Source organism: Eubalaena glacialis, chromosome 7 (assembly GCF_028564815.1).
Source record: "Eubalaena glacialis isolate mEubGla1 chromosome 7, mEubGla1.1.hap2.+ XY, whole genome shotgun sequence".
Lineage (NCBI taxonomy): Eukaryota > Metazoa > Chordata > Mammalia > Artiodactyla > Balaenidae > Eubalaena > Eubalaena glacialis.
In genome coordinates, this window is record NC_083722.1 from 108,025,539 (window position 1) to 108,039,436 (window position 13,898).

The 13,898-nt window shown below is 47.6% G+C and overlaps 1 protein-coding gene across 11 annotated transcripts in view; it reads left to right on the forward strand.

The window, feature by feature from the left end:
- Positions 1-6,719: 6,719 nt before the first annotated feature.
- The window catches only part of TSEN2 (tRNA splicing endonuclease subunit 2), a 45,074-nt gene continuing 37,895 nt past the window's right edge, over positions 6,720-13,898 (forward strand). For all 11 annotated transcript variants that reach the window (XM_061197290.1, XM_061197288.1, XM_061197289.1 and 8 more), the window contains exons 1-2: positions 6,720-6,773; positions 12,623-12,837. In XM_061197290.1, coding sequence (XP_061053273.1) covers positions 12,649-12,837 — 189 coding nt within the window. In that variant the 5' untranslated portion in view covers positions 6,720-6,773; positions 12,623-12,648. The remainder of the gene's footprint in view (positions 6,774-12,622; positions 12,838-13,898) is intronic.

Below are 13,898 nucleotides of genomic sequence, written 5' to 3' on the forward strand. Positions count from 1 at the left end.
AAGAAAAAGCTATTTGCTTTCTGGCAGCAAATACATGTCTTTGCTGAATTTTGGTTTCAAATTTGATGACTGGGGCATTATTCCTGGTTTGCCTGGAATTCAGGCCTTTTGACATCTGAGGCGGACATACCCAGGAGAGCAGGAAAGCCAGGTTTGGGCCATGTTGGGCCTCTTCTCCTGTCTCTCCTGTGAACAGACCAAAGAGTTCTTCAACCACCCAGGAAATTACAGTCCTGAGCTCAGATGGGGATGACCTGCAGGGGGTCACACACAAGACAAAAGCAACTTGGAACAAAGAAAATTTCCATGAGAAAGAGGAAAAACAGAACAAAACACAAAATGTTCTCTTTACCTCCTTTTTAGGATGAGATACAAGACCATCAAACTTACTGTATCAGTACAGCACAGTGGCCCTGCAGTCAGGCGGACCTGGGTTTAAATCCTACCTCCGCCACTTCTTCGCTGGGTTACCTTGGGTTAATTTCATAACTTCTCTGACTCAATTTCCTCATCTTCAAAATGGGGAGTATAAAAGTATTCACTAATAAGAGCTGTAAGGAGGAATAAGTGAGTGGGAAAATGAGCCAATACAAGGAGAATGCTAGGCTCTACCTGTATGTCTTATTATGTTGTGTATTATGACAAATGTAAAGGATGAGGAGAAAGAGGAAAAGTGAGAAGACTTTATTACTTTGTAGTGATTGATCGTTAGCACTCATGACCTCCCATGCTGGTCACTGCAGCCCCAGGAGGTGGACAGAGTGAGAACTGCCCTTAGTTTCTGGTTGCAGCACCTGCTTCTGGAAAGTGGGCGTGACCCCTCCAGGCCACACATTAAATGGTCCATGTGACCATGAGTTCAGAGAAAATGACCAAAGGAAAGGGAGGGAGGGAGAGAAGCCAGAGGGTGTAACCGCTTCCAGACACCTCTCTCGCACACAGGAGCCACATCTTCCCGGGACCCCTGCACCCCGTCCTGGTCCTCTCTGGCCCCCTCACAGGGTTCCCATGGCCTCACCTGCTGCCTGCTGCTCCCCGGCAGGCACGACAGTCACAGGGTGGTGGGACCACTTGTGTGATGCCAGGATGGGCTCTTCCTCTGGAAACGCTGGCGAACTGGACCCCACCAGCCACATTCCCATAACAGCAGAGCCAGGCCTGTGCATTTCCGGCCTAACCTGTGTGCCACTTCCTCTGATCACCTTCTCCCAGGTTCCTCTCCGACCCTCCCAGAGTACTGGCACCCGCGCCCCTCATCTTCAAACCGTTGATCCTAAATAGGAAAATTATTTTGGTTTTGTAGTTTTCTATCTTTGTATTTATTGGTTTGACTGAAGCATCTTTTTGTGCAAAAATTAAAATAGAGAAATGAATACAACAAATAATTTAACAGTCACCTATAGTCCCAACCATATATTTGCTTCTAGTTTTTTTTTTTAAGAAATAAAATGTAAAGCTAAAACCCCTTATCTACTACCCAAGTCCCACAGATAACTAATGGCTTTGGTGCATAACCTTCCTGTTATTTTAAAATAGTTTAGCATACCTATACATACGCTCAGGACTTGGTACGGTTTGGGGTGTGTTTTAATTTATACAAAAGGTATCATAGGATTCATATTGTTCTGCTTCTGGCCTTTATGAGCAAACATGTTTGTGAAATCTATCCATGTTGATAATCACAGAAGAGCTAGCTTTTCACTGCTGAATACTTTTCCACTTTATGAATCCTTCGTACCACATTTCATATGTCCATTCTTCTAGGGATGGACATTTATGTTGTTTCCCTTTTTTATTATAAACCATCATGCTTCGATTTAAGAAAAAAAGGAAAATCTTTTTATGTGTCTCTCTGGGCATCTCTGCCCAAGTTTCTCTAGGAAATTTACCCAGAAGTCGAATGTGTTCGATGTGAATCACAGGGAGGAGTAGGCATACCTGGGATCCACTTCCCCCTCCAGTGCTTAACCCCAGTGTGTGACCTTGGGAAAGTCACGTCACCTCTCTGAATCGGTTTTCTTACCTGTAAAATGGGTGTGTGATAACCCCTAACTCACTGGGTGGTTGTCAGAGAATTAAGTGAGACTATCTCTAAAAAGCAGCGGGAATTGAGCAAATGGTAGTTGTACAGCGGCTCCCACCATCCACGCTACAGGTTTTTCTAGCAGCCAAAGTAGGATCTAAAGGCAGTGCCCCGCCCTTTGCACTAGGGACTCTGGGCCCAGCAAAGCACTGCCTTGGGGTCTTGCCCAGCCCACCCCTTACACCTGCTGCCAACTCTATCTCCCTGCCTAGCCTGGTGTCACCTCCGTAAATAATAAGCAAATGTAACCTTCAGCGTATCAGTTTCCTCGCCTGTAAAATGGGATGATAACACCTGCTTTGAATGTTGTGAGGCTTAAATGCTAGAGAATGTCTGCAGGGCAGTTGTTAACATGGAAATGCCCTTTCCTGCACACCTTGGACCCTTTCTCCTTCACAGCAGAGAAATTATCTGAGGTTTCGTCTCGCCGGCAGGGAGAAGCTGAACTGTGTCCCTCGTTTGATTTTCGTTTCCAGCCCTTGCGTTTTCCGTTGCCTGCTGCGGGTAAACGCGTGGAGCCTTTCGCTTGGTCCCTGTGTTTGTTTTCCTCGCTGGAAATTGGAGGCTGGGTGGTTTAAATTTGCTAAAATATCCCCATCTAGTGGCCTCAATGAAATACTGCAGGGCTCATTCGGGCCCCCGTCTGGGAAAAACAATGAGGCGACAGCGGAGGCCGCCCTGCCCAGGTCAGAAACGCCAGTGGCTCCCCATTGTCTACGGGGTAAAGTCCAAATGCCAAGCCTGGAATTAAAGCGCCTGCACGATCGGGCCGCGCCCTGCCTATCGGACCTTATCGGCGTCTTCGACCTCCTAACCCGCCAAGCCCGGCTCCTCCCTCTCCAGAACCTCCAGGCCCACACCTCCTGGCACGTGGGCCTGCCCTGTGCCCCCGACTGCCGTCTCCCTCCTCCTCCACGCTCTCCCCAGGCTCACCCTTATCCCAGGCTCAGCGCAAAGGCCACCTCTTCCCGGAAGCCTCCCGGGTCCTTCAACCCATCTGGGTCTTCCCTGACCTCCCACCAAAACTTGCTGTGGGTTATTTTTGTATTTCCATATTTAAAGCTGTGCTTTATCAATGCACTGCCCTCCCATATCCAACATGATAGATGAAAATGAATGCAAGCCCCCTGGTCCCGTGGATTTGGATCCTCACCTGGCCTCCACTACTTCCTAGCTCTGAGAACTTGGGCAGGGAGGGAACCTCAACTGTGAAATATCAGTGAGAACACCTATCTCACAGGACTGTGGTGAGAGTCAAGACTGGATGCAAAGCGGCTGGCACATATGAAGGCCCAATAACTTGCTAGGCGGTCACGTAAAATACACGATACCAAATGAATTTGAATTTCAGATAAACGATTTTTTTTAGTATAAGTATATCCCAAATAGTACATGCAGGTTCTGTGTTACCCTTCACAGACACATGATGTTAAGGATTATTGCTCATTTTGTTAGATGTGCTGATGATATTGGGAATATACATATACAGTCAATCCTCATTATTGGCAGATTCTGCATCTGCAAATTCACCTCCTGGCTAAAATGTATTTGTAATGCCAAAACCAATATTCACAGTACTGGATCACTTACAGACACGCACATGCGTAGACAGGAGAAAAATTTGAGTCTCCCAATATGCATGTTCTCAGCTGAAGTCAACCGGTGATACTCTGTCTTGTTTCAGCTCTCCTATCATAAACAAGTGTGCTTTTTGCCATCTCGTTAGTGCCACGTTTTTCATGTTTTTGTGATTTGTGTTGGTAATTTTAAAATGAACCCCAAGGGGCTTCCCTGGTGGCACAGCGGTTAAGAATCCGCCTGCCAATGCAGGGGACACGGGTTCGAGCCCTGGTCCGGGAAGATCCCACATGCTGCAGAGCAACTAAGCCCGTGCGCCACAACTACTGAGCCTGCCCTCTAGAACCCGCGAGCCACAGCTGCTGAGCCCGCAAGCCACAAGTACTGAAGCCCGCGCACCTAGAGCCCGTGCTCCACAACAAGAGAAGCCACCGCAATGAGAAGCCCGCGCACCGCAACGAAGAGTAGCCCCCACTCGCCGCAACTAGAGAAAAGTGCACACGCAGCAACGAAGACCCAATGCAGCCACAAATTTAAAAATCAATAAAATAAAATAAATTTATAAAAAATTTAAAAATTTAAAATACATAAAAATGAACCCCAAGCAGAGTGCTGATGTGCTGTCTAGTGTCCCTAAGCCAAGAAGGCCGTGACGTGCCTTACGGAGAAAATACACTTGTTAGATGAGATTTGTTCAGGTGTGAGTTATACTGATGTGGGCCATGAGTTCAATGTTCATGAATCTACAACAGACATTAAATAAAGTGTTTTTAAACGAAAGCACACATAAAACAAGGTTGTGTATCGATTGGTTGATGAAAATGTTGTGACCAGAGGCTGCCAGGAACCGACCTGCATTCCCTTAGAAGCAATGGTTCAGTGTTCACCAATTCAGTGTTCATGGTGACTCTATAGAGCTTCTGTGAATAACGAGAATCAACTATATAGATATATATGTAATAAAATTTAAATTCTTACCTGTTAGAGTCACATACTTAAATATTATGAGTGAAATTATATGATGTCTGGAATTGCTTTAAAATACACCAGCAGTGGGGAAAAGGTGTATTTATGGAGAGTGTAAAAGAAACAAGATACCAAAGGTTGAAGATGCTGGAAGCGATCTACTTTTGTGTATGTTTGAAAGGGACCATAAGAAAAGGTTTAAAATACACACTGTTGGGAGTTCCCTGGTGGCCTACTGGTTAGGATTCCGCGCTGTCACTGCTGTGGCCCGGGTTCAATTCCTGGTCGAGGAACTGATTTCCCGAAAGCTGCACCACACAGCGGGGAGGGGGGGAACACCAAGGAGAAAATCTTGGGGGAAGAATATCTTGTTCATTAGCTTTCGCTCTGGACCCTCTGTGGGGACAGGGCTCCAGATGATGGCCCCTGAGATCCCATTAATGGGCGCTTCCCAGGCCGAGTGCCGAGCGCCGAGCACCCGCTGAGGTTGTGGAGACCTGGCTCTAGTCTCAGCACCACCTCAGACTTGCTCTGTTACCTCTGGCAACTCACGGTGCCTCTGAGCCTTTTTTCTTATCAGTTAAGTAAGGAAGTTGAACTGGACAACCTCGGAGTTCCCTTTCATTTTTAAAAGCCTCTCATTCTAAATCCAGTATTTCCTCCATTGGCATGTTCTGGTGCAATATTACAGCCTCCCTCTACCTCTCTCTTCCCAACCCAAACCATCCCGATACCACTATTCTGTGAATCTTGCTCAAGTTCTCCCTTTTTTGCAACGTTTTAACCAGGAAGCTATTCGGCTTTTGATTTCTCTAAAATCTGAACTCCTGAGCTGAGCAGTTAAGGCCCCTGCAGGCAGACCACCCACTTAATGCCACGTCTTGAGCTCTTTCTACTAGAAGCTCACAGTCAAGGAGGACCAGGAATCAGGGACAGCATAGGGGGCACCAGACTACTGTGGGAACACAGAAGCCAAGTCGCCCAAGCCAGCCTGGGGAAGCAAGAGGAAGTCTCCTGAGGAAGAGATATCTGAGCTGAGGCCTAAAGGGTGACCAGGAATCACTGCTCCAGACAGGGGAGAAGGATGTTCCAGGTAGAGACAACAGCGTGTGGGAAGGCCTGGAGACAAGAGAAAGTTGGGAAAGGTCCAGATTTCAAAGCCTGTCTCACCTAGCCCCATAAATCTCTCTGGCACAATTTGCCACCCTTCCCTGTCACCCACCTTCCCCACCTGCCCAGCATGTGTGGTATGTGTGCTGGGGACCCTGGGATTCATATTTAGGAAGGTGTTTATTGGACTCCCTACCAGGCCTCCTTTAAAATAACCAGGTGGGAGAAGCTTTTACAATTCCCAGGGCACTTTTGTTTTGCTCCTCCCTCATAATCCCGACGACCCATTTTTCAATAGGGGAAACTGTGGCTCAGAAAGGTTAAGTCACTCACTCAAGACCACACAGCCAGTGAGCGGGGAGGTGGGGATGCAAATGCAGGTCTGACTCCCGCCTGTTGTCCTTGACGCTGCACAGGGCGGCCAGTGCCCACAGTGGCTTTTGGTCAGTGCCCTGTGCGTTGGGGCGCTTCTTACAGGTTCCCTGCATGCTGCACTTATACAAAAGCATTGAGAAATCTGAGGTCTGCGGGCTGAGCTCAGCGGCCCCGCTTCCTCAGGGCTGAGGTCATATCAAGTCCGGTCGCTTCAAGAGTCCCATCTCCCCAGGGGCGAGGACCCCAAGTCCTTAGACCTGAGTTCTGAGTCTAGTCCTATCACTCTAACTCCAATACCTCCCAGCTACGTGACATTGGATAAGTAACTTAGATCTCATCTGTAAAATGGATCTTACGGGATTGTTGTGGGGATTAAACGAGAACAGCATCTGTGCAGGGGGGTGTCGCTACGATCGCGGGGAAGGCAGCAAAGAGGACGCGCCGCCTCTGCCTTACACCTCGCGAGGAACCAGCAGCACCCACCGAACACCCGCCTTACGGCCCTGCGCAGGTGCACTCTGCAAACACCCGGTGGGCCCTCCCCCGGGCTCTGCGGCTGCGCAGTCGTCCGGCTTTACGGCCGCACTGCTTGACGGCAGCGGTGTCCGCCCCCCCCGGCCGGCGTTGCCAGGGTAACGGCGAGCGCGTGGGGCAGAGGAAGGTAAGGCTCCGGGGTCCGGGAGCAGGTGGCGTCCCGGGTCGCTGAGCGCGGTGCCGCAGCACAAGGGGGGTCTTCGCCGCAGGAGGAGACATCGCCTTTTTCGAAAGCCCTCCGGGGCGAGAGCGGAAACGGCCCACAGACGTTCCCCGGGTCTCAGAGTCGCACCAGACTGGGCCGGGACGCGGGGCCTTGTTCCACCGGAATTAGCCCCTTTCCCTTCTCCGTGTACCTGTAGCCCTCTTTTTTAATGTTCTTTCTGACCCCACGTCCAGTGCTGGGGGCAGAGGACGTCAAGGTGCGCCTGACACCGGCTCTGCCCGAGTGGAGCTTTAGCCGCTAGTAGGGTTGCTGGGGGCGCCACTCCAGGGAACCAGCAAAGGGATGCGTAATGACAAGGAGTAGCGCGTTTGTTGGGCCCTTAACACTTCTTGATCATTAGTTGCAGCTACAGCTTCCGTCGGGCTAGCACTTCACATGGTAGGCCCAGTACCAGGCTCCTTCGCACAATTACCCATCTAATCCTCACAGCAGCTTGCAAAGGTTTATCGTTTGTTTACATGTCTAGTCTCGGGTTCTAACCTGAAAGCTCCCCAGAGGCAGGATTGTTTGCCTTCTCCCTTTGATCCTTGCCTCCCCTGGCCCAGGAGGTACGCATTTGGAGCTTCAACGGTTTTTTAATTGGGAGAATGTGAGTTTTGCTGAGTGGGAGGTTTTAACCAGGCTGGTTTGGCAAGGTGGGCCCACGGGGCTGGAAAGTTAAATGAAGCTACCTCCCCCCTTTTTGTTTTACTTTGTTTTGTTTGGAATAAACATTTACTGAACACCTAAAAGGTGTTAGCTTATCCGCTCAAGGGAAGAATTAGGAACAAGTCCTGCTTTTGATAGAAGAGTAAATGTACTTAACACTATTGGTGCCTCGAGTTGGTATGCCCAGGTTTAGAAAAGGAAAAGTAACAGCTCCGTCCTTACAGGTGCATAGCAGTCAACCCCTGAGTCCCTTTCCCCGTCTGTACAGTGGAGATGGCTGTTGGCATTGAGTTTGAATAGGCCATCCTATCACCAGTAGTTGACAACTTTGGCTACATATTGAAATCACCTGGGTCCCAGCCCAGAATTTCTGATGTAATTGTAGGTACAATTGTAGGCCTGGGAATTGGAAGTTTCAGAATTTCCCCAGGTGATCCTAAGGGCAGCCAAGCCTTGAGAGCCACTGTTATATGTGACCCCAGTTTAATTTTCTTAATCTTTTCTTTTAAACTTTTTTTTTTTTCCCCTCTGCCCTGCCGAGTGGCTTGTGGGATCTTAGTTCCCCAACCAGGGATTGAACCCGGCCCCTCAGCAGTGAACGCATGGAGTCCTAACCACAGGACTGCCAGGGAATTCCCTCTTAATCTTTTCAGTTGTCATTCCCGGCTTGAGAAGCTGCACAGGCATCAAGCCTTCACATCCCAAACCCCCTGACCGATGGCCCAGTCCTTCCTATACATTTGTGTGTGCTTCAGACAGGGGTCCTCTTTGAAGCCAGTCTTCTCACCGTGCCCTGTCTCCCTGCCTTACTGGCCTCTCATCTTCCCAGCTATGGCGCTGTGGCCAAATAACCTGCCCTCTCTAAGCCTCCATTTACTCATCTGTGAAATGCGGGTAGTGGTACCCACGTGTGTAGCGTTGGCACAGTCAGTGCCCGGCATGTTGTACCTCCCAGTGATGGTTAGCTGTTGTAATTGTCCTCACATCCCACATCTCCCATCGTGCTGGTCTCCTATCTTGGCACTGAAGAAACATTTCTTAAATGCCTATTGCAGATATGGAGAATAACAAACTCAATCCTTTCTCCCCTGCTTTGCCTTCCAAGTTCCGCACAAGGCAACTCTTCTACGAAACTATGACACGAGAGATCTTCTGGTTTGTCCTATTGAATTTTTTCAGCTTTATTGAGAGATGATTCATATACAATAAAATTCAACCTTGTGAAATGTACAATTCAGTGATTTTAATATATTCAGAGTTATGCAGCCAACACCACCACTGCAATCTAATTGTAAAGCTTTTTCATCCCTCAAAATAAACCCCATACCTATTGGCAGTCATTCCCCATAGCTCCCTTCCCCCAGCACCTGGCAATCACTAATCTACTTGGTGTCCCTTTGGATTTGCCTGTTCCGGACGTTTCATATTAATGGTCTTATACAATGTGTGGTCTTTTGTGACTGGCTTCTTTCACTCCACATAATGCTCTCAAGGTTCACACACGTTATAGTCTGTGTCAGTACTTCATTCCTCTGTTAATTGCTGATAATATTCCATTATATGGATATAGCCCATTTTGTTGATCCATTCATCTGTTGATGGACATCTCGGTTGTTTCTACTTTTTGACTGTTATGAACAATACTGCTGTAAACATTCATGTACATATTTTTTTTAATTTATTTATTTTTGGCTACATTGGGTCTCCGTTGCTGCGCGTGGGCTTTCTCTAGTTGTGGTGAGCGGGGGGCTACTTTTCGTTGCAGTGCACAGGCTTCTCATTGTGGTGGCTTCTCGTTGCGGAGCATGGGCTCTAGGACTTCAGTAGTTGTGGCATATGGGCTCAGTAGTTGTGGCTCCTGGGCTCTGGAGCGCAGGCTCAGTAGTTGTGGCGCACGGGCTTAGTTGCTCCGTGGCATGTGAGATCCTTCTGGACCAGGGCTCAAACCCGTGTCCCCTGCCTTGGCAGGTAGATTCTTAACCACTGCACCACCAGGGAAGTCCTGTGTACAAATTTTTGTACGAACATGTTTTCAGTTTTCTTTTATCTACCCAGGAGTGGAATTGCTGGATCATATGGTTACTTATTGTTTAACATTTGAGTGGCTTCCAGACTGTTTTCTAGTTCTGTTCAATTTGAAGATGAAGAAACTGGGTTCAGGGAGCTTTACGTGGGGTGTTGAAAGTCACATGATCGTAATGGCAGCTTTGCATATATGGAAGGCCTACTAAGAGCCAAATTCTTGATGTGCTTGCTGTCACATGTGCAGAGGTGGCACTAAACCTGGGATTTTGAGGTTTTGTGAAAAACTGGAAATCTTTTGTGGCAGGAACCTTCTGTCATGCAAACTTGGGTTGGAGTACAGAGTTCTTGCCATCAAGTGTCATAGCTCATTTTTGCCTTTTTTTTTTTTTTTTAGAGTGTAATAGCAATCTGAAAGGGAAAATCCTAAACAAACCAGGCAAATTGAAACAGAACTTTTTCACTTGTTTGAGAGAATTTAATTGGAAATTGTTGAAGTTAGCCATTAAAATTTTCTCTTTCTTAAAAATCTCAAATGTAATATATACAAATCAAATACTAACCAGAGGTTAAGTTATAAAAGTGCAATGATCATAAAAGTTCGAATTATTCCTGGAAATCCCTAGAAGGTGCCTCACTAGAGACCCACATCCTGCCTCAAAAAAGCCAATACAACATCATTTTAATTTTTAGAACAAATTGCCATTTCTTCAATTGAATGCTAAATGCAATACAATTGACCCTTGAACAACGCAGTGGGTCAGGGCTCTGACCTTCTCTGCAGTCAGAAATCTGAGTGTAATTTATAGTCGGCCCTCTGTATCCCTGGTTCCTTCATATCCGAGGTTCTGCATCTGTGGATTCGACCAACTGTGGATGGTGTAGTACTGTAGCATCTACTCTTGAAAAAAATCTGGGTGTAAGTGTACCCATGCAGTTAAATCCCGTGTTGTTCAGGGGTCAACTGTAGTTGCCTGGGTTGAGTGATAAATTGGCAAGTGAAAATCTACTTAAAATGCCCTTGGGAGGAAATCTTAATTGCCCATTAACATGTGGTGTACATAGTATTGTTATGAACGCTATTTAGCGATGTGTGTGTGTGTGTGTATATACATATACACACACACACATAGATGTATGTAAAATGCATACAGTTGTGCTCATTATTTAATTCCATTGAAGGACTCTTATTTAGAAATTAAATTATTTTAGCATTTTGCTGCTTGGAATACTTTGGCAATTCTATGCCGGTTCCAACTTGCTGATTCTTACTTTTTATTGTTACTTTTGTAATTGATTTATCAATGTCTCTAACTTCCTTGGTCTTTGTTTTTCTTTGTCCTCATTTAATTCCTCAACATCTTTGGGAGGGTGGATAAAGGAATCATTACACATTGGACAAGGCTTTTGATTTCTTTTTAATGGGCGTAAACCCTTAAAGCCACTCAGCTTCCTGCCTCAGCTTTCGCCGCCTTCACTGGCTGTTTCAGGCTTGATTACATCCTTTGCCCAACAGGATGCTGGTATTGAGTGCAGGAGGCACCTAAATAATCAGTCGTACTTGTTCCCCTGTGAGGGTTTGGAGCCACGGAGGCTAAACACGTGTGTGATACAGCTCCACTGTAGCTTCAAGCACCAGATGTGCTGTCCGTGTAAGTCGGGTCCGGAGCCGGGACTGAGGGCGCAGCAGATTCAGGTCCCCTGTCTCATTCCAGGGCACCTGCCCAACGAGTGGAGCGCCTGACCCAGTCCCCTGCACTGTCTGCGTTTCCCCCTTGCATGTGGTTGAGTTTTCCTGAGTTAAATGCATCTGCTGTGGCTCTCTGTCTTTATCGTACAACGCACTCAACTTGACTTCCTTCCCCCGGCCATTATTGAATTGCAGCCTGTGTGTGTTTTGTCCTTGTTTTGTTTCCTCGGGTTGAGGGTAAGGCCTGGAAGGGAGAGGTACTGGCTTCGCCTTCCTTTCCTCCCTCATAGTGCTGGGCGCGTGGTAATTCCATAATTCTCCATAATTCTCTGTAACCCTTCAGCCCCTAACCTGGGGAAACAGTGAGCCTTCCAACAAGGGGAGGCAGCTGCTGCCTGTGTTCACAGCGGAACCCAGAGGGAAGAGCGTGGCCTTTGGCGTGCAGCAGACCCGGGGTCATCCAGGGCCACCACCCTCCAGGCCTCTGACAACATCTGTCTAACCTGGCTCTGTTTCCTCATCTGTCACACGGTGTTCTTAGTGCTAATAGCAATAGCGCCATAATAGTAATCATAGCGAACGTGCAGAGCACTCAGTGCTGCGTGCCGGGGCTGTTCTAAGCTCCTATGGGTCTAAACTATAAGGTGGAGTCTGTATTTATCCTTATGTTGCAGGTGGGGAAACCAGAGCACAGAGAGATCAAGTAACTTGTGGCCCAGGTCACACAGCTGGGCAGTGGTGAAGCCGATTCCCATCCCTGCACTCTGGCTTGACACTTCCTGCTCTTAGCCACTCACGCTTGGTGCTGAGGAATAGACCCTTAAATGATGACTGCTGCTGCTGTTGTTATTATTAGTAATTTACCTGAAAAACTGGGAGATGATTGACCGAATGTTTGGAACGTATTTTAAGGTCCTTTTTTGGAAAAGGAGGTGCTCACTAGATTTACTTCTCTGAGGACAGGGTCCTTTTGGTTTTCTCTTTCTATCCCTAGCACCTCTGATGATTGGGAGCCTCTGGTGGGTGCTAGGTAAACGTCTGTCGGCCGCTTGAGAGGATGGGAGGAATCCTCATGGGCAGAAATCCTCTTGTGCTCGCTGTCAGGAGACCTACGAGGAGCACTGTGACCATGGACCTGTCACTAGGCCTCAGTCTCGTTGGCTGTAATGAGAAGTGGTAGCACGGCCTTGTTGTGGGAAGTAATCGAGACGCCCTAGGTGGGTAGGGTGTTGCTGCTCAAACAAAATCTTCTCGTTACTCTGCCTTTTGTTCACTGCTTTATAAATATTTTTCCCACAGACCACAAGGTTTTCTGAGCCTGGATATAAATGTACTCACATGTTTGGTCAGTACAGTTATTGATTGACTTGTTTCTTTCTCCCTATTACAGTCTTTAAAGAACAGTTACCTTGGAAAATGGCAGAGGCAGTTTTCCGTCCCCCAAAGAGGAAAAGAAGAGTGTATGAGAGCTATGAGTCTCCACTGCCGATCCCTTTCGGTCAGGAGTGTGGTCCTAAGAAGGACTTTAGAATATTCCGGGCCGAGATGATAAACAACAATGTGATTGTGAGGAACGCAGAAGATATGGAGCAGCTCTATGGGAAGGTATGTGCGGGCAGCCTCAGCTCTGCTGCTTCCTGACAGCCCTGAGCCAGCCGTTCTCTCCCCGTCCACCTCCAGAAACAGACCGTGAATGACCCATACGCTTTCCTTGCCGTTTAGGCCAACGTAGGAACAGAATCAGGTGCCCCGAAGCCATAAGCCCAGAGGACAGCTCCCAGCCACAAACCCACATTTCGTCAGTGAAGCTGGGTCAGTGCATTGACCTTTCTTGATTTTTGATTAAAAAGGCAACACATGTTCATTGTAAAATAAATAAATAAATAAATTCAAGCAATTTACAGAAATGTAATGGGTAAAAAGTAAAAATTTCCCCCTCACTGCCACTCCATCCCCAGAGGTAACCGTAGGGTGGCAGATTGTTCTGGCTCCGGGCAAACCGGATGGGGCTTCAGCATGTCCTCTGCTCGCTCTCCTGGTTGAGGACCTCTTCTTACATGAGGACGAGTTCCAGTTTTTGCTTTTTCCATCAACGATAGGTTTGGGATGAGATTGGAAGCTTGCTTATTTTTTCCCCCATAGCCAATTCAACCCTGGAGGCATTTTTAAAGCAGCTTTATTGCGGTATAATTTACAGCCGTAAGATTCACCCATTGTAAGTGCACGATGCAGTGACTGTGATAGATTCATAGAGCTGTGCAGCCACCGTCACAGTCCCCACGGCCCCAGAAGGTTCCCTGGTGCTCACTGTACTTCACCCCTGTCCCCACTCCCAGCCCAGGCACTCCTGATCCGCTTCCTGTTTCTGTCATGTGCCTTCTCTAGACATTTTATATAAAATACATGTTGTAGTCACCTTCCCAAAGTGGGGTACAGTGGCTGGCACTGACCCCAGTGAGACAGGGGTCAAGGGCAGTCTCCTCCCCATTCGCAATATGTAACATTAAGCGCAGGCTTTGTGAAGCGCCATACACGTGATTTATTCAGATTGTTCAATCTGGGTGGAGGGTATAGGGTGTTCATTTTATTATTCTTTCAGTTTTCTATGGGTTTAAATATTTTCTAATTTTAAGAAATGGGGGGGTGGGGAATCAATGTTTCTGGAG